Source organism: Mus musculus, chromosome 5 (assembly GCF_000001635.26).
Source record: "Mus musculus strain C57BL/6J chromosome 5, GRCm38.p6 C57BL/6J".
NCBI classification, from domain to species: Eukaryota; Metazoa; Chordata; class Mammalia; order Rodentia; family Muridae; genus Mus; species Mus musculus.
In genome coordinates this window covers 117,499,931-117,520,853 of record NC_000071.6, presented here as the reverse complement: position 1 = coordinate 117,520,853, position 20,923 = coordinate 117,499,931, and the positions used below count along the sequence as shown (strand labels likewise).

General features: G+C 50.5%; 1 protein-coding gene across 2 annotated transcripts in view; it reads right to left on the bottom strand.

The window, feature by feature from the left end:
* The window catches only part of Ksr2 (kinase suppressor of ras 2), a 353,995-nt gene that overhangs the window by 247,143 nt on the left and 85,929 nt on the right, over positions 1–20,923 (bottom strand). For both annotated transcript variants that reach the window (NM_001312914.1, XM_006530393.4), the window contains exons 2-3: positions 20,001–20,141; positions 15,215–15,365 (exon numbers count right to left, since the gene is read on the bottom strand). In NM_001312914.1, coding sequence (NP_001299843.1) covers positions 15,215–15,365; positions 20,001–20,141 — 292 coding nt within the window. The remainder of the gene's footprint in view (positions 1–15,214; positions 15,366–20,000; positions 20,142–20,923) is intronic.

The following is a 20,923-nucleotide window of genomic DNA, read 5'->3' as shown; positions in this document are numbered from 1 at the left end:
CCATTGTGGGCACAAACCTGCTCCCACTGACCATCAGGGCAAGACAAACATCCGTGAAGAGAGTCACGCAAGATGAGCACATTTCATATCATTTCCACATTCATTGGCTCTGAGACATTCAAAAAAGACCAAGCCTTTCTTCAGAAGGATATCACTCACACACACACACACACACAAACACACACCACCACCACCACCACCACCACCACCACCACCACCACCACCACCATCTCAACTGTTTCTGGGCCCTACAAGCCACTGTAAATACCTTAGCTAAAAAAGAAAAAGAAAAGAAAGAGGAAAGGGAGAGAGAGAGGGAAGGAAGGAAGGAGGGAAGGAGGGAAGGAGGGAAGGAGGGAAGGAAGGAAGGAAGGAAGGAAGGAAGGAAGGAAGGAAGGAAGGAAGGAAGGGGAAGGGGAAGGGGAAGGGGAAGGGGAAGGGGAAAGGAAAGGGAAGGGAAGGGAAATAAAAAAGTCTGGACTTAGAACTACCACATCCAAACATACTTTAAGGATACTCTGCATAAGCCCTAGACCTAAGATCACTTCCTCTTCTTCCCATAACTCTTTGGCACAAAGGTCAAAGGGCAATGGGAGGAGCTGTGACCCTGCCTAGGAACTGAAACTACTCTCTAAGACAACATGGACACTTGAACCCCACTTTCTCCCAGCAGGGACCTCACTAACATCCACCTTGAAACATCTATGGACTTTTTAAAGATTTCTTTTCATCTAATGTTTGCCTTAATATTGCATTGCACCAAGGGGGGAAGGGGTGCAGTACCTGATGATGCCAGAAGAGGGCGTCAGACATTCCCCCCCCCCCCAGGAGGGGGGTTACAGAAGGTTGCGAGCCACCATGTGGCTACTAGGAATGAAACCACGGTTCACAATTAAAGAAGCCAGTGCTCTTAACCACTGAGCCATCTCTCAAGACTGCCGGCTTTTACAACCCAAAATGGTCCAAGAAGGTATTAAAAAATATTTCTGAGCTGTGACGCTGTGCAGGAAAAAGAATGCTGAGCGGATTCGTAACTTGGCATCTGGTGCATGAATGAAAAGAAGCTGGGAAGCAGGAAACAGGAAGGAAACCGGAATAGGGCGCTACCCTCCCCCAAGACCCTGAAAATTCACAGGATCCGGGAGGATTCTGTTCTGCTCCCCCAGCCCCTGGGCTTCCCCAGTCTTCAGCAAGATCCATGGTGGTACCGATAAGTAACCAGCTTGTTACTGCTCGCTATACTAATGACAACTGCGTTGATGCTCGATACCTTAACACGCTGGACTGAGCCACGTCGGGAGGAGCTAGGGTCCAAAGAAATTCATTTCTGAGGATCAAAGCAGCGAAACAAAGTGTGAAGAGATGACCTGACCTCCACATGAGAGCGAGTTCAAAGCTCGAGTCGGAGACCCTGCGCCAGGTTTGGCATGGTTATTCCCAGCAGAGGCGTTGGGAGGATGTCAACAGACCCATCCTGTCTCCAGGAGTGTCCCAAGACACCAAACCCAGGGTGGCCAGCGACCTGGTCCCCATCACCCTGGCCTCATCTCTAGCTTCCTTCCTGAGCTACCAGGGGCTGTTGTTTGCCTTCAAATCTGATAGCTGGTATGTGTCTGCATGTTGCTTGTCTGTGTCTATGTATGTATGTATGTATGTATGTATGTATGTATGTATGTGTGTGCTGGTGTATACACACACATGCACATTTCTGAGTGTTGGTGTATGTCTGTGCATGGCTAAGTGTGTATCTATGTATTACTGTGTGTGCATACATGTGTGTACACCTGTGCACACATGTATGTACATCAAAATTCCCAGCTCTCCTCTGCTTCCTGGACTACGCCCCACACACACACACACACATACACACACACACACACACACACACACACACACACACACACACGGAAAGCCAGACTCCAGCCCTCACCAGCCTTCACACCAACTCAATTACAGCTTCCTATGCCTTCGACAGAGCCTCGGCTCCCACGGGCTCTCCTGACTTTCATCTGGCTTCAGAGTACTTCAGCTGCCATCTCCCTGGTCGCCCGCATCATCCCACAGCTGTGGGAACCCCACAGCTCTTCAGAGAAGTCGGTTCATGGTCCCAACCACAGCAATCTTCCCCTAATAAGTGCTGCTGATGCTGCAATGTGTCTCTTTGTCTGTTTGCTCACTCGTTCATTTCCTGGTACTGAGGATGGAACCCAGGACTCCCAAGCCTGCTGGGCCTGCAGTTCATCCCTGGGCGCTCGGAGATGCTTTTGATTGACAGGTCTGAGGTGGAGAGGCACAGGCCCTGCTGACACCACACGGGTGGAAGTCAAAAATGTGCACAACCTAGCACCCTCACAGTAACCCAGGCCCTCTGAGGTCAACAGCAATTAGAGACACTGTGACTGAGATAGCTCCACGGCTACCCAGAAACTCCAGGAACGCGTCCCGTCCCACATCGCCCAGTCGGCGACCCTGATCCTGAGTCTGGATACCCCACCTGTCCCCAGAACAATTTGTATTAAGGAAGGACCCTCTTACGAGTTGACAGTCCCCAGCCTGCGAGTCCTCTAGGCTGGAAACACATTCCCTCTGGGGACATAAATCCAGTCTCTGTGACAGACCATGGGCGACTTCACAGCTATGTTACAGAAAGGTCGGCTATGGCTCCAGCACTTTTCTTCTGCTCTAATTCGCTAGCGGGGCTCAAGGGTTTCTCCCTCCATCCACAGGAAAATGGCTTCTGTAAGCTCAAGGGTTTCTGCTCTCTACTGAGTTCACAGGATGGCTCAGCCCTGGATGAAACAGTCTTCTGGAAACCCACTATAGGCAGGTGGTGCAGTCACAGCTCGGGGGTGACTGAGGCACAGGGGAGGAATTCCTTTCTTCAGGTCTGTGATTTACAGCTCAAAGGCCCAAGAGCCTACAGGGGACTATACTCACTGCCAAGACAGTGCCCCCTCTGTGTGCCCTAGAAGTGGTTGGGCCAGCAGGAAAGGCTAGGACTAGACATCCCAGGCAGTGGTCCCTTTTTTTTAAATAGGACATCGGAAAGAGCTGGAAAGAGCCGAAAAGACCCAGAAAGACCCGAGGGTGGGATCCAGCTGTAGACACACCCTCCCAGAGCCAGTCAGTAAAACTACAAGGAATCGAAGAAACAAACCTCCCACACACACACCCTCCAGACACCCAACAGAGCCACAGGCTGGCCAGGGCAGGTGAAAGAAGGTGCCAGGCCCCTGCCTCTGTCAAACTGGGCCTGTGGCGCCTGCGCATACATCTGTGCCCATGCATATGTCTGTGCCCTTTTTGCTTATTTTGGTTTTTGTTTTCGTCTGTTTGCTGGACCCCATGTTAAAGGCTAAGATGCAGGTCAGCACTTAAACTCAAGGTTTTTCCCTTCTCTCCCTAATATCTCTACTGACTGGCTTTGGGAAGGCATCTCCACAGCCGGAGCTAGCCCCAGATCCCACCCTCGGGTCTTTTCAGCTCTATCTGGCTCTTTCCAATGTCCTATTAAAAAAAAAAACAAAAAAAAAAAAAAAAAAAAAACAAGGAGCTCTGGCCTGATTCAACTCCACCATTATCTGCTGGTACCTGGAAGAGAGTACTTCCTTTTCAGAGCTTAATTGGCAGGGTAACCGTCACCTGGGCCTGGGTGACAGGATGCTAGGAGGGGGTGAGTGACAGCAAGGTCCCTTCTGATCAGACCAGAACGGACAGAAGCTGTGAACCTGCTCAGACGTCCGCATACCAGGACCAGCCGGTAAGAGACCAAATTGCAGAACGCACTCCTGGGTGTCAGTACACCAGGAAGCTCAGTCTGTGAATTACATCCACAATCGTTTCCTGCTGTGTCTGGATCCAACCTTCCCCAAACCCCAGGCCTCAGTTCCCCTCCCCCCGCCCCCCACCAACCCCCGGCCTCGATTTCCAAAGATTTAACTCTGGTTCCAGTTTGCACAAGCTGATGATGCATCTCTTCCAGGGAATCTGCAGTCGGGCCAAAGGAAGATTGTTAGACAGCGCCTCCTGGTGGCCATATATGGTACTGCATCATCACAAGCGCACCTTGGTCGTTTGACCCTGCTAGAATCAAATATACAAAGCAAACATACAAGCCTGCCCCTCAGTTCTGTGGCTCACCGCACTGATGTAGGCACACCAACACCTGACAGTCTATCAGCTACTTCACAGGGCCACCTGGAATCCAGTTACAAAGCAAAGCAAGTCCCATCCCTATCCCCACCCCCACCCCATCTCTTCTCCACAAAGTAACTGACAGAGCAGAAGAAAACAAATGCTCAAAAAAAGGAAAAAGTTTCGGGTGATGCCGCTACACTGAGCGCTGATCCCAAGGGCAGGGCTGGTGTGGGCCAACCCAGCCCAACAGCTTCTCTCTGGGGGTGGGAGGAAAGGGTAGTTTCAGGCTTCCTGTGGGGATGTGAGGTGGCCCCGTAGTTCAAAATCCCTTTGGGCGCAACCTACATTTGCCCAAGGGGAACAAGGAGCTGCCCAGTGGGAATGGCATTCAGCAAGTTCTGTCCATATGACATCCACATCCCGGGCACCTCGACTCGCTAGAGAAATCTGTTTTGATGGTCACAGACCACTACTTCGTGGGAGCACCTACTTGGGGTGTGTGCTGGCTGGTTTTATGCCAACTTTAATACAAGCTAGATTCGTCTAAGAAGGAACTTCAATTGAGGAAACTCCTCCATAAGATTGGCTGGAGGCGAGCCAGTAGGGCATTTTCTTAATCAATGATCAGCGGTGAAGGGCCCCGCCCACTGTGGGTGGGGCAAGCCCATTGTGGGTGGAGCCATCCAAGGGCTGGTGGTTCCGGGTTCCATAAGAAAGCCGGCTGAGCAAGCCATGGGGAGCAAGCCAGTAAGCAGCACCCTTCCATGGCCTCTGTATTAGCTCTTGCCCCTAGGTTCCTGCCCTACTTGAGTTCCTGCTCTGACTTCCTACACTGATGATCACTGATGTGGAAGTGTAAGCTGAATAAACCCTTTCCTCCCCAAGTTGCTTTTAGTCCTGGTGTTTCAGCCCAGCAATAGTAACTCTAAGTAAGACAGGATGAGATTTACTCGGGTCCTCTATTTGGTATTAGCTGTGTTACCCAGGGCAAGTTATAAAGCTCTCTGGGCATGTTCTTTATTTCTGCCTCCCTCGAGCATTTATCTTTAAGTTCCCTGTGAATGCTGGCTCCGCACGACACACGGCACCACACGCCTAACAGTCTATGCACCGCAGCCCACAGTGTTCTCATCAACACCTCCCTAGGCTCTCCCCCTAAAGGAAGTCCTTCTCCATATCACACCAAACCCCGCCCACTTTAGAGTCGTGTGTGTTTTATTTAACACATTTTTTTCTCACATTCTCCATCTTATTTTAAGGTTAACAAATGTTTCCTCTAAAGCGCCAGATAGTAAATATTTCAGGCTTCTCGAGGTGCGCAGTCTCTGCCATGCCAAACACTTCTGGTGTTAATGATAAAAAACACAGTAGTCAGACCTGTGGGTGCATGCCTGTGGGTGCCCAGCACCTGGAATGCTGAGGCAGGAGGATGAGGAGTCAGAGGATAGCCTGGGGCACTGTCTCAAAACAAAAAAAAGCTAGCCTTAGACAACATACAAACAAGTATATGGCAATGTGCTAATAAAAGTTGATTTTAGTGGTGCATGCCTTTAATCCCAGCACTTGGGAGGCAGAGGCAGGTGGATTTCTGAGTTCCAGGCCAGCCTGGTCTACAGAGTGAGTTCCAGGACAGCCAGAGCTACACAGAGAAACCCTGTCTCAAAAAAACAAAACAAAACAAAACAGAACAGAACAACAAATAGTAGGCTACGGGCCAGCAGAGAGGATGCCCTCACTTGCTTGTCCTTTGTCCCACCACCAACACTCACTCAGAACAGGCTTGTCCTCTCTTCTCTCCCAAGAAAAACATGCAAATACCTCCTGCCTCCCTCTGCCCTCGGGAAGGGGAGGCTCCACTGTGGAATCAAATGAGCTCACGGGCTTCTTAAATCATCCAGTACTTTTGTTCCCACACTAAATAGTTTCTAGTAAAAAAGAAGGCACATTCTGGGGCAAGCACTTTCTCGCTGAGTGACCCACGAGCCACCTCCCTGCTCCTTCGTTCTTATATAAAAAGAGAATTTAAAGCGGGGTGGGGGATCTAGTGACATCACTTTCAAAGTCAGCTTGGAAGAGCACAGCACATACACACTTGCAACATTTTTACTGTTTTTTGTTTGTTTTGCTTCTGCGGGATGGACCTAGAGTCTGAAGTGGAAGATTTATATAGCAAACAGATACAAAATAGCAGCTCTGAGGGGCTGGAGCAGGTGTGATCCAGGAGGGCTGCCTCGGAGTGGTAGCTTCTAAGCTGTCACATCCTTGAGTGTAGAGTTGCCAGCGTGGGGGGAAAGTTGGCTGCAGGGAACACAGGCCAGGGAGGGGTAGGAATAGGGGGCTTACTCCAGGAGTGAGCCATTGAAAGCTGTGCTGTGGGGTAGGGGTGGGCGTACCACAAGAAGTACAGACCATGTTCACACACCAAATAGAAGAGGATTATTTCTCTTCAAACCTCTGTCGAAGCCTCACGACCTCTTGGGTGTTGCCTAGGACAATCAAGATGCGTGGGAGGGACTAGCCAGGTCTTCCTTCAGACTTTTTAAATATTAATAATATGCAAATTAGACCTCTTATCCCTTTGGGATTGTTTTAATCTTTTCTTCCCAAACAGCCTGGGCATTTCTCTGTCCATTACAGTACCTGGCTGTAAAGTGGTCACCTAAAAAACAATGGGAAGGGGGCTGGTGAGATGGCTCAGCAGGTAAGAGCACCCAACTGCTCTTCCGAAGGTCCTGAGTTCAAATCCCAGCAACCACATGGTGGCTCACAACCATCCCTAATGAGATCTGACTCCCTCTTCTGGTGTGTCTGAAGACAGCTACAGTGTACTTACATATAATAAATAAATAAATCTTTAAAAAAAAAAAAAAAAACAATGGGAAGAAGTCCAAGGCCACATGCAACAGGACTTCGGCTGGGGAGACCGGAGCCAGCTACAGCTACACTACTACAAAAAATAGTGCATTCCAAAGTAACGCTACCTTCCCCGTGCTCCCTGCCATGCAGATTTGCTACGATGTATTGCCTAAGTTACTTATCTTTGCAGAGCTGGGGACAGAACCCAGGGTCCTGGGCATGTGCCCCTAACGCACTGCTGCCAAGCTACGCCCCCAGCTCATCAGGCCCCACCCTCTCTCAGACCACAGCCAGGCTGCCCAACCACAAAGAGGTTTTCTCTCTGTGTCCTGGAAGCTGGGTCTGGCCTCCTCCCACTTGCGGGTGGTCCTTGGGGCTGGTGGTCTTGCCCACAGGCATTGTCAGTTGGAACAAGGCATGGTAGCTGCTTCCTTTTGTCTCCTGAACCCACAAAGGGCTGGGTCTCACTCTGGGCAAATGAGAGCACAGGGATCAGCCAGAGTTAAGAGAAAGTCGTTCCTGTTGCTCTGGGACCTAAGAACCTCGACTCAGAAGTTAGACAAACCTGAGTCCAAACATCGCTTTTGGCACTCAGCTGCTGTGTGACTCCAGGCAAAGAATGAGCCTCTCTGTGCCTCATTTCTTTACAAGGAAATGAAACCTCCACTGGGACTCCATATGGTTGTGGGGAGGACTCTGGGAGTCAGTGCTGTAGTTGATGATCCAGCCTGGGACCTGACCCATTTCAAACAAAAACACTACCTGGTAACGAGGCAGAAACTGCCTGAGACAGACGCAGGGCTCTCTAAGAAGGAGACTTTGAGCGGAGATCAAAATGGTAAGGAACCAGCCAGGGGAACATAGTTCAAGCAGAACGGCACGTGCAAAGGTCCTGGGGCAGACCCAGCTCAAGGAGAAAGCCAAGAGTTTGTAATTGGCTACTGAAGACATTGGGTAACGGGGTCAGGAGCCTGGAACTCCGGCGTTTTCTAAGACTGCTTGGTGCTAATTCACGATCCTCAAAGACCTTCCTCTGTCAACCACATGGCACGAGGTCGCCATCAATTGTGAACCTTCTCTTATACCATTATCTTCCAGGTGCCAGAGACATAAATTCTGGTACCAGCCACAGCTGGCAGGCACCTTGTTCCCACGAGGCACTTCCTGGGAAGCCTCTGACCCCCCTCCCCCCAAGTCTTCAAAGCAATGTATGACCGACAGGAGGTGGAGGTGGCCAAGTGTGGACGGTGGGAGGGGGGAGGGGGGAGGGAAGCCCTGGGCTGGGCAGGTCACCAGTGTGATTCTGACCCCCAGTTACAAAGAGAGCCTGGGAGGAAACAGTCTGTCCCTAAGGAACGCAAGCTTCACGGGTGAGACCTGTGTTCTCATTCGTATGAGGGAGGAGGTGGGAGATAAGGAGGTAAACGTGAAAAAAAATCCAAAAAAGTAACCAGAGCCTGGGGTATGCTGAGAGTTACTGGGAGGTGGGAGAGGGGTAAACTGACCTTAACCAACGCTTTACACCCCAATCCTGCAGCAGAGACTGCTGTAAGCACTGAAGGTGCCCCAACAACAGAGAGCGGACATGACTTGCCCAAAGCAAGCTCCTCCCATCTTTGATTCTGAGTTGTGTAGGACACGGGATGGAGACCCTGCCCTTCAGCTCTGAAAGCCAAGCTTCCTGATGGTGATTCTCACGTGAGCCAATGCCCCTGGGACAATCTTCCAGCTCCAGAGTAACCATCTCCCACCTGGATCATGGTGGGTGCGAGGTTCTAGAACCCTGCGCTATTCTGGGTCGGGGTTAGCCAGGGTGAAGTAGTCCCCATCACACCCTGGAGGCCACCTGCCCTTGGGGCAATGGAAAGTGTGACCCGGGGGGTGCTGGCCCTATGTTCCCTCCCCATCCTTCCCAACACCAGGTCCTCGTGACCCACTGTGACCTCAGGTAAACCAAGTTGGAAATCCCAGCCCAGTCAGAGAGCCTGTCGCAAAATAAGGCGGGTGGCGCGTGACACAGGGCCTTTGAGGTCGTCTTCTGCTTTCACATGCATGCGTACATACATATGCATCTGTACACACACACATGCGTGAGCACACTCAAACTCTCTTTTGATGCAAGGAAAGTTCTAGAAAGTATAGGGTCAAAAGGGTAGTCACTAGCCACTGTGCAGTGGGTCGGTGGAAATGAAGAGTTTCTCCAGTTGAAACTCTTCTTGATAGAGGAGACAAGGGGGCTGCATTACCAGACACTAGAGGAACATGGGTCCCTAGGCCAGAGATTCCCTATCATCGTGACCCTGGCTCCAGCACTGATAAAGCAGAGGCGGTCCCGTGGGTAGTGACAGGGTAAGCGGCTGAGCCACAGGCACAGAGGCGCCTCTGGGACAGATGGGAGGGACCCTGAGAGTAGGCCCTGGGAAGGGGGCCATGGCGTCCTGCCGGCACACGCGGTTGTCCCTGTAGGCCTCTCTTGGAAGGGGAGCTGCTCTTCCTCCATCCTTCTCCAAGTCAGAAGCAAGGCTCACAATGGAGCAATCAAGACCACTCTTCGGGCTTTGTTCTAGTCAAAGGAGACGGGGGTGCTTCTGGGGGCTCCATTCAAAGCCCAACTGGTAGGAAGCCACAGAGCATCTGAGGCTGCTCTATTTCAGGGCCTCTCTGCTTCCTGTTCCCAGCTTCCTGTTCTCCCCCCATCCCCTGATACCCCGGAGGGGCCGGGAGGACCAAATACACCAGCAAAGAAAGACCTGGGCCGGGGAGGGGCAGCTCCTTGCTCTAACCCTCTCTCTCTCTCTCTCTCTGCACGGTCCCCCAGCTCCGTGAAGGATGTGCAGTGTCCCACCCTGCTCTGAGCGGCTCCCCTATGCTGTCGCCAGCACAGCTGTCTGAGGTCATGTGACTGACAGGCGTGAACGCTTTGCAGTGGCCTCTGTCTCATGGGCACCAACCACTTAGTGCCCAACCAGTCTTTAGCGGCCCTGGGGTTTTCTCCATACCCCCTACCACCACAGAAGCCTGCTTGTCCCCACAACTTCCAGAAGAGTCACTCACTTTAAGTCTCTGCACAAGCCCCCGGTCCCTGAGAATGGCTGCCAACCCTGGAGGCCCAGCAGATACAGAGTAAGCACTCAGATCAGTGCTTCTGAACCTGTAAGTCCCTGTTACAAAAAAATAAAATTCAAATTAAAAACCTAACGGAGCCGGGCAGTGGTGACGCATGCCTTTAATCCCAGCACTTGGGAGGCAGAGGCAGGCAGATTTCTGAGTTCAAGGCCAGCCTGGTCTACAAAGTGAGTTCCAGGACAGCCAGGGCTACACAGAGAAACCCTGTCTCGAAAAAAAAAAAAAAAAAAAAAAGAACAAAAACAAACAAACAAACAAAAACCCTAAAGGAACTAGAAATTAGAAAGAAAAAAGCAGCTAAGTAGCTGGTGGCACACCTTGTCCCCTGTTCATGTGACAATCACCACTACCACCCATCCCAAAGATCTGCCACCCTGTGGCCTGCTCCACTCTTCCTGCCATCCATGCCCCCATCCTGCACCGTGTTCTGCTGCCGCTGCTGCTGCTGCTGCTGCTGCTGCTGCTGCTGCTGCGCTGCGGAGTCTGCCTCAGCTCCGTCCTCACCCACACAGAACAAAACCATTCTCCCCCCTGACTACCCAGCGCACATCTCCACAGGGCAAACCGTACCAGGTGTGTGGCAGCAGCCGGAGAGTTATCAAATGTTGGGGTTTTCATCCACCCCAGATCCATGGGGTTAAGCTAGCCTGCCTTGAAGAGGCCTCTGTGTTGAATGAGTGAGTGATCTTCAGTTTCAGACTTGGGACGATCCAGCCAGGAGGAGACAAAACAGAGGGTCCAGATTGCACCCTGTGGGGCTTCGCAGTCCCTGGGAGGGAGGAGTCTGGTGGAGAAGGCATCAACTTACTAGTTTAAGACTAGACTTTTTAGCTACACGGAAAGGCGGGGGCGGGGGGGGGGGAGAATGGGGGTGGGGGTGGGGGTGGGAATTAGCCAGACCCGAGGCGTTTAGAAGCTTCAGGGAAGTAGTTACAATTTTTGAGGGCACAAGAGTGTTAAAAACAGGAAGGAGCCGTGGTGGCTGGCTCAATGCTGCCCCTTAGTGGATATGTACAGCAGGCACAGCATGCAGCTCTCCCAGGCACTTTGTCCAATGTGGATCAATTAATTCAACCTGGTCAGGATGCCAGAGACCAAGAGCCTAGGGCGGCAGTTGCCTGCCTACAACCGGAAAGTCCTGCTACAAAGTTTAGGGGAAGTTGGAGAGGTGGGGAGGGCTCTACGGTACAGTCCTCGGAGTCCCGAAGTGCGGGATGTTCTAGTGGTCAAAGGTCAGGAGTCAGCTCAGTTTGTGGGATCCCGAAAGGGTCTCTGGGGTGGGATGGGGTGGAGGAGCTTTGGGTCTGAGGATGTAAATGGGGAGGGACAGGGAGTTCTGGACAGAGGGGGCAAGCCTGAGACGGGACGCCCACACTTCATCCGGGGTGCCGCAGAATCCGTGGCTCACCAAGATTTAGGGGCAGAGTGTTCTCTGGAATTAGGAGATCTAGAGTTCAAATCCTGGCTCTCACATAACAAACCAGGCATCCAGCACATGCCTAGAAGCCCAGCCCTGAGGAGGGCAGAGACAAAAGGACAGCTGGGACTTGCTGGCTCCAGCTTCGTGAGTCCCAGGTTCCAAAAGTGCCTGCCTCAAGGGACCAGGTGGGGAGTGAGGGAGACACATAGCCTGCCCCTTCCTCTGAGCTCTGGGCACCACACGGGTGTACGCATCCACATACACAGAGATGTGGGTGTGCTGTACATGCACCTACACAAGCATACAAGTAATTATAAGTATATATGTTAGGGCTTGAAAGGAAATGGAGACCCATGGCCAAACAGGGCTAACTCCTTAGGTGTGTGTCTTCAGTCCCTGGAGAGAGACGTGCTTCAAGTGCCTGCTGGGTTGTCCTGGGCCAGGCAAGGGGAAGCGGATATTCAAATCACTTATTAAACTCTTACTGTGTACTGGATATTAACACACACCCCCTGGAGCAGATAACAGAGGGTGCCCAGTGATAGGCAAAAGCCCACAATGTTGTGACATAGCTACCTGCGGGTACCACAGAAGGAAGGGCTGGTGGCAAGGAAACCAGAGGGGTGATCATCATTCCCCAAAAGGAGTGGCACCAACCTTGGCCCTGTGTGCCACGGGGGTCTTGCAAAGCAGCAACAGCCATAGCCACTGGTGTTCCGAATCCAAGTCCTGACTCATGAGAAGTGGGAAATAGCAAGCTGTTGCCATGGGAACTTCAGAAGGACCTGAGATGGCGTAGATCTAGCAGCATGACCAACATCGCTAGTGTTTTGTTTTGTTTTTTTTCTTTTCTTAAGATTAGATTTGTTGTTTAGTTGGCTTGAAACAGAGTCTCACTAGGTAGCCCTGGCTATTCTGAACTTGCTAGGTAGACCAGGCTGGCCTCAAACTCAAGAGATCCACCTGCTTCGCCCTCTCAAGTGCTGGGACTAAAGGTGTAAAATGTGTATTTTGGACTGTGTGTGTGCACGTGCACGCATGCCCCACCCCCTTCTTTCTCTGAGTTTCTGATACATATGTGTATCCATATAGGCATTTATAGAGGCCAGAACAAAACATCAGAACCCCCGGAACTGGAGTTACGGGCAGTTGTGAGTCACCAAGTGGGTACTGGGAAGCAAACTAGGATCCTCTGCAAGAGCAGTCAGTACACTGGACCCTCAGCTATCCCTCCAACCCGTAGACTTTTAGCTTTTCAGGCCACAGATCACAACCCCGAAGTGTCCTGTGTGAGTATCAGGTCATGGCCAGCATTTGGTATAGAGGACAGAATACAATGAGGTTGTGACTCGGTGGTAGAACACTTGCCTGGCACGGCCAAGGCTCTGGGTACAGTCACCAGCATCACACATATACAAATGGCGACACTATAGAATACAACAGGAATGAATCTGAAATACCCACCTCCCCTCCATGCCCGCCAGGCTGGGTCCTGTATCAGGAAACACGACACTGAACACATTCTACACATGTGCATGTGTGTGCATGCATGGGGGGGAGGGGCAAGGGTGGAGTGTAACTCAGATCTGTTCCTGCACAGCTGTGTCAAAACCATGCACAAGAAGACATCTGGTTGCCGGGCGGTGGAGGCACACACCTTTAATCCCAGCACTTGGGAGGCAGAGGCAGGTGAATTTCTGAGTTTGAGGCCAGCCTGGTCTACAGAGTGAGTTCCAGGACAGCCAGGGCTACACAGAGAAACCCTGTCAACAAGAAGAAGAAGAAGAAGAAGAAGAAGAAGAAGAAGAAGGAGAAGGAGAAGGAGAAGGAGAAGGAGAAGGAGAAGGAGAAGGAGAAGGAGAAGGAGAAGGAGAAGGAGGGGGAGGGGGAGGGGGAGGGGGAGGGGGAGGGGGAGGGGGAGGGGGAGGGGGAGGGGGAGGGGGAGGGGGAGGGGGAGGGGGGAGCAGACACCCGATTGAGAAGCCATCTGGCCCTCAGAGAGATAAGGAAACAGCAATCCAGAGGGAACTCTCCAGGAAGCAACATCCATCATCGCGAACATCTCCTCCTGTGACATCCTAGAGATGCGCTCTCTTAAGACAGCAGTTCTCTCAGGACTGGAGGAAAACAGGAGACAGGGGAAGCATCCAGAGCAGGAGCCAGGGTAGAGGAGCGGGGCTAGAACACAGCCACAAGGAGCCACGCGGAGAAGCAGACTGCTAGGCAGGAAACTATTCCTGGGATCACACTGGGATTTGGTGCAGTTTGGAGGGCGGCACACATACATGTTCATGTCTGTACGTCCGTGTGGAGACCAGAGTGGACCTCGGCCAACCCCTTCCATGCTATCCACCTTATTTGTTTGTGGGATTTTCAGTTTGGGGTTTTCTTTTGTTTTGTTTTGTATTTTGAGACTGAGTCTCTCGCAAACTGGAACTGGCTGGGTAGGCAGGGCTCCCTGACCAGCAGGCCTCGGGTATCAGCCAGTCATGCCTCCCTGGCCCTGAGATTGACCAACCTAAGCCACCACAACTGTCTTGTTCTTAACGTGGGATCTTAAAATGGAGCGGAAGTCATCAGGCCTGCGCGCTGGAACCCTGTTCTATCTGGTTCACTGCTGGGTCCTCCGCCCTCCTGCCATATTCACAGTCACTCCGTAAATTGTAATTGCGGGTTGCATATTGACTAACCAGAGTTAAGAATTAACAGCCATCAGATTGGGCCGGTCCTGTGGTCGACGGCGCCACCTTGTGGTGAGAACTGAAATGACAGGGCCGATATTTGTAACAATTTGTAGAGAGCCCAGAAGCAACCTTCAGCAGGCTGCAGCTCACACCATGGGTTTCCTTCCGTTTCCTTCTGAGACATGGTCTCCAGCATCCTACTTTGGCTTCAAACTCCCTGTGTAGCCAAGGATGATCTTGCGCTCCAGCTCCTCTTGCTTCAACCTCCCAAGTGCCGGCCGGGGTTGTAGGCATGCCCACTACACCCCATTTATGAGGTGCTGGGGATCAAACCCGGAGTCTTGTGTCTACTAGGCAAGCATCCTACCAGTTAACTGAGCCACAGCTCTAACCCTGCATCACAGTTTTGAGCAAGCGATTGGACGGAGCCAGGGGGGTAAATGATGACATGTTTAGATCGTAAAATAATAAAGCAAAGGTCACAGAATTTAACTTGGGACCTCTTGTATGGAGAGAGAGAGACAGAGACAGAGAGAAAGGGGGAGAGAGAGAAAGAGCAGTATGTACTCACTGGTGTGAAAGGATTGTGCCAAGCGCCAAGAGAATATACTAAAATAACAACTTCTGGTCCCTGGAGCAGCTACAACCTGATTTCTGTTACAAAGAATGTATAGTGTCTGTGCACAGAAATAACCAGAACATATTCAGCATACAAAGCCACTTCTGGACGACTGAGGGGGGAAGATGCCGGCCTCCCTTGTACAGCCAAGATTACCACATCTGAACCGTAATTATCCAGGACCCACTTTGAGCCATCCTCTGCGGGGCGAGGTCCAAGCCCCGCCCACTTCCACCTCTCACAGACATCTCCGCCCCTAAAGCTGGCTTTGGTATCCAGAGCCCATTCTCTTCCGTGCTGGCCTGCACAGGAAGCTTGAAGGACAGTGGCCGACCAGCTGGGGGGACAATCCCGAATGCCTGGACTGCTCACCTGATTTGTGCACATTCCTGAGGCAGGAGAGTGAGGCGTTGAGCCGGGCGCACTCTTCCTGGTTGGCTCCATACTTCTCCACGGTCTCACACACCTGCTCGTCGGTCATCTCCAGGAGGTCCTCCAAGCTCAGCTGGTCAGGGGAGATCTCCTAGAGGAGGGGACAAAGGCAGTCAGCTGGACATGAACCCAAGCGCCCTGCCCAAGGGAATGGAGTGGTGTCTCTCAATCGCCCTCTTGTGGCACTCAGGAGAACTGCAGAGGGAACCAGCAGGGAGCGTCCACACTGCCCTCTGCTGGTAGCCAGTGAAAGATGCTCCACTATGCAAAAACTTGGCTGAATCTGGGGTTGAGTCTCCTCCTCCCACTTGCCACTTGGACAAATCATTTAACTTGTCTGGGCCTTGTTCTCACTTATCAAATGGAAGTGCCGAGCGTAGGTGATCGCTCAGTACATGATCAACAGTCCGCACTCACAGTCCAGGTTTGAAACCCGGGAGAGACAGGCCCTGTTTCATACTTCTGGGAGTAGATACCTCAGCTGAATTTGGCCGGGAGGAGGGGGTGCGGGGGAGGGGACTCAGAACAAGCCAGCTAGACATAAATCCGAGTTTCATTGGCTGGCCTCTGATCTTGGCTTCCCTAGAAGAAGACCTATGGATAGCTTGAGGCTGGAAATGAATCTTGAAAAGTACTGAGCACCATGAGCTGAGGAATAGTATAGAACAGGGAAAAGGACCTCTCTAAACAAAGGAGCTGGGGATAGAAGCAGGATTCCAAAGAGTCCCCTCCTTAAACAATGTCATAAATAAATCTGCAAACACTGACTGCCAATCAAGCTTTGATTTTTACTAGCCTTCAAGTGTCTCTACATATACAATAAGAACCTTCATTCGTATTATCTATGGTAGCCAAGGACCTTATACACTCATAGTATATTATTATTTAATAAGTTTTATAAATCTATGAGTGGTGATGCACAGGCAATTTAGTGGGCTCCTTCTGCCCTCTTGTGGCCATGACTGTGTATTACAATAAAATATAGATTTCACGGAAAGCAGAGTCTATAAATTTCATAAATTCCATTTTTCATACACACGCACACACACACACAAAGCTACAGGGCAAAGCCAACACCCCGAGAGTGACTGTGAAGTCAGGACGGGGACAGGAGGTAGCAACTGGGTCACCTAGAGACAAGTAAGAACACAGTGTAGGTAAACCTCCTTCAGCTGGACTCTGTACAGGGGATGCAGGATGAACGTTTAGAACAAGGCTGTTCTAGTTTGATCCCGGATGCTCTCACAAAATACTCTGGCCATTTGCAGCTTGGGAGGGAGGGAGGGCTTAGGGGGCTTACACTTCCAGGTCACAGTCGTCCACTGAGGGTGCTGCCTCTTTGTTACAGCCCAGGCCCAGGCCTGTCTGCCTAGGGATGGCACCACCCACAGTGGGCTGGGCTTGCCTGCATGATTAAGCAATCAAGACATTGCTCTCAGATGTGGCCACAGGATATCCTGATAAAGACTAATTTATTCTGATTCAATTCTGAATTTTTTCAGGTGACTTTGGACTGTGGAGTAGACAGTGGTTGATCAGTAGGACAGATATACAATCTAAAGCCTTCTTCGTGCTGCAGGACCTGACTGTACATTTTAATGCTATGATTTCAAAGTGTGTGAGTGTGTGTGTGTGTGTGTGTGTGTGTGTGTGTGTGTGTGTGTGTGTGTGTGTGTGTGGTCAGCTTACCCTGAAGTGTGTGTGTTTTTGTGTGTGGTTATACCCTGAGTAGTGTGTGGTCAGATTACTCTGAAGTGTGTGTGTGTGTGTGTGTGTGTGTGTGTGTGTGTGTGTGTGTGTGTGTGTGGTTAGCTTACCCTGAAGTGTGTGTGTGTGTGTGTGTGTGTGGTGTCAGATTACCCTAAAGTGTGTGTGTGTGTGTGTGTGTGTGTGTGTGTGTGTGTGTGTGGTCAAATCACCCTAATGCTTAGGCTCACACATTTATGGCTCAAAGGTGAAGAAAGCCATAACAACCTGAGCCAAAGAAAGGAATTTTGTGGGCTGGAGAGATGGCTCAGAGGTTAGGAGCACTGATTGCTCTTCCAGAGGTCCTGAGTTCAATTCCCAGCAACCACATGGTGGCTCACAACCATCTGTAATGACATCCGATGTCCTCTTCTGGTGTCTCTAAAGAGAGTAACAGTGTACTCATGTAAAATAAATAAATCTTAAAAAAAAAAAAAAAGAAAGAAAGGAATTTTGTGCATGTTTTGGTAAAATAATCCCAGCTGGGACAATGTCTCCAATACTCAACACAGACTTCCTTATACTGTTAGGAGAGCGTGTGAAAGTAAAGGGATGTGTGCACATGTATGTGCATCAGTACATGTATTGCATCAGTACATGTATGCAGGGTATGTATATGTGTACGTGTGGGTGTCTGTGTAAGTTTGTGAGTGTACATATACATGTGGATGGGGGAGGGGCTTCCAGAGGTATGTATGGATGTGTGTGGATAAGTGTGCATATGTATTGCGAATTTGTGTGATATGTGTACTGTGTGAGTGTCTATGTACATGTGTGTATGTGTGCATATTTGTGCTTTATTGGGGAACTGGATCAGACTGTCACATATGCCGGGTAAGGCCTCTACCACTGAACTGTATCCTCAGCAAAAAAGGCTTATCACTGCCTGGAGAACAGGATGCCAAAACGCAGACAAGTTAAACCCTTAGCCCAAGTCACACAGCAAGAGAGTAATGGAAGCAGCATTTGAACCCAGGGCAAGTCTCACAGCTGTTGCCCTAGTTCCCTCATGAGAGCACCCTCTGGTGGACAAGCATGTGAACTGCAGCCAGGGAGCCTTCTCACCTCACCGACAGGTGACGGTCTCAGAGTCCCTTGCCTGGAAACTATGAGCTTCAAAGGGGGAAGCCTCGGGGACCAAACTGTGCCAACTGTGGTTCATCACATCATAAAAGGATTCTCTTCTATATAATCAATATTTGTAGCTTTGAAATCAGAGCTCTTGAGTCTTTAGAAAAGAAGTTTTAAGACACTGGGTCAAAATAAAATTTTGAGGATCAGATCTCATCAGTCAAACTGTCTGCCCAACAGATAGTTTGAAGACCACACTTTTCAACCCCTTTCTAGAAGACGTATCTCTGCCTTGCCTGCCCTACAAGGCACCCTTGAGATAGATAGATAGATAGATAGAGCCCCAAAGCCTTTCAAAAGTGCCCCCAGCTGTGCAATTAAAATGTGCCATCGTGCTTAGTTTGTCAACTGGACACAATCTAGAGTCACATAGGAACAGAGTCTCAATCAAGGATTGTGTAGATCAGTTTGGCTGCTGGGCAAGTCGGGGGAGGGGGTGTCCTGGTTATGTGAATTAGCATGGGAAGCCCTGCCCACTATGGGTGGCACTACTCCCTAGGCTTAAGATCCCAGACTATAAAAAAGGGGGAAAGTGAACCAAACTCTGCCTCGAATGCATTCGTTCTATCTCTGCTAGGCAGTGAGTGTGACTGGCTGCTTCATTTCCTGCGTCTCTGACTTTCGGCAGTGATGGGGTGTGACCTGGAATCATAAGTCAATCAACCCCGACCCCCAAATTTGCTTTCCTCACAGCAACCGATTGGAAAGGAAACTTAAACCTGCCTTTTTCATTCTTTCCAAAGATATCAGAACACACTGCCCCAGGCATTCTGGCCATCCTAGGGGTGAAACTAGGGGTCCAGAGATTCACACAGTGCTGGTGTGTACTTGTGTGTGTCTGTGTGTGTGTCTGTGTGTCTGTCTGTGTGTGTCTGTCTGTATGTGTATGTATGTGTGTGCATGTGTGTATATGTGTCTATGTATGTGTGCATGTGTGTGTATTGGGTGTGTATGTGTGTGTGAATGTGTGTGTATCTGTGTATGTCTGTGTGTGTGCATGTATGTGTGTGCATTTGTGTATATGTGTCTATGCATGTGTGTCTGTGTGTGTCTCTGTGTGTGTTTCTGTGTATATATGTGTCTATGTGTCTGTGTCTGTATGTGCATGTGTCTATGTGTATCTATGTGTGTGTATGTGTGTATGTATGTATGTGTGTGTGCATGTGTGTATATGTGTCTGTGTGTATGTATGTATGTGTGTGCATTTGTATATATGCATCTATGTGTGTTTGTGTGTGTGTGTGTGTGTGTGTGTGTGTGTGTGCATGTGTGTGTGTGCTATACTAGCTGGTGAGTGAGTACCAAGAACCCACCTGTCTCTGCCTCTCCAGCACTACACAAGTGCATGCCCTCACACCCAGCTCTTGTATGTCAGTTCTAAGGGCTGAACGTAGGTCTTATCCATTATCCTGGGTCTCTGAGATCCAATAGGACAGCACTGGTCACAGTAACTCACATTAGATACAGTTCACAATCCAGACCCTTGGTCCTATGCATGAATTCCAATCCTCGTGCTCCATGAGCTCAGGAGTCATGTGTGCCCATGGCTGCTCCATCAGACAACACAAACACTTAGCAAAAAGTCAATGAACAACCACCGGTCAATGTGTGGCTTACAGTGACCCCTTTTAAGTGGCAGAGCTGAACAGTCCTGACTCTAGCACCTTGCTCTTAACAGCCCTTCTCAGATATATCAGAGATCCTGTGAGCTTTGATCCAGCACATACTGAAGACCTACTGTGTGCCAGAGTCTGTGCTGGGTATATCCCAAACCTTGTCATCTGGGAAGCAGCAGAGAGTGCGGTCCCTGGCCAGTAAGAGTCAAGGGGGGCAAGGCCGGCACAGTCACCTCCAGGACTTCCTTTCGGACATCCACGATCCGGAACCAGTGGCGGAGCTGGGGGAAGCCGTCCAGTTCAGCATTGCGTTCCTGCAGAGCCACCTTCTTCTTGCAGGACAGCTGTCGGCTGAAGTACTTCACCAGCTTGCTCTGCGGAGACAGAGAGCACAGGGACACAGCTCAGAAGCGCTGCCCTGGGAGCAGCGGGAGAAGCCCTGATATCGCCTGCTAACCGCAGCCAACTCTGTATCGTAAAGACTGTTTACACCACAATGAGATCCAGCCCTTCCTTCTGAGACAGTCCCTGTGAACGTGGCCCGCAGCAGAGAAGACTGGGAGGTGGGAGGTGACGCCCTGATGGAGGAGGATCAGACATAGCCGCACCACCCTTAGAAGGGATTACCATAGTCTCAAAAGTCCAACCCTTAACCATCCCTTGGAAGTGGGTGGCTAAGAAGCTAGAACCCCTCATGCTTGGTCCCTCTATAGCAATCAGCCTCTCCCCTCCCCCAGCATGTTACAGAGCGGCAGGCTGTCTGGGCCTCCCAGCTGCCAGTCTCATAAACCAAACGCATTTATTTTCTTTATAAAGTGCCTGGCTTCTGGCCTCTTGTTACAGTGCCACAAAAGTGAGCTAAGATGTCACCCATTTTTTTTTTCACGGTGTTGGTGAAAGTGGGCAAACAGGTAGTCCTGGGTACTCTGCTGCGGTGGTTACAGGATGTCGGCTCCTCTTTGTGGTAGTATTCACCATTTTAACCATATGAATGCTTTGACCCAACAATTCCATGTCTAGAAACTCATCCTATGGCATCCATGTTTTGAGAAGTAACTGTGACCAAGGATATTGTTTTACAGTTCTGCTGGAAAGAGCATAGGACTCTCAACACCCTGGAGACCCACCAATAAGAAACTTATCACAATCACCGTGA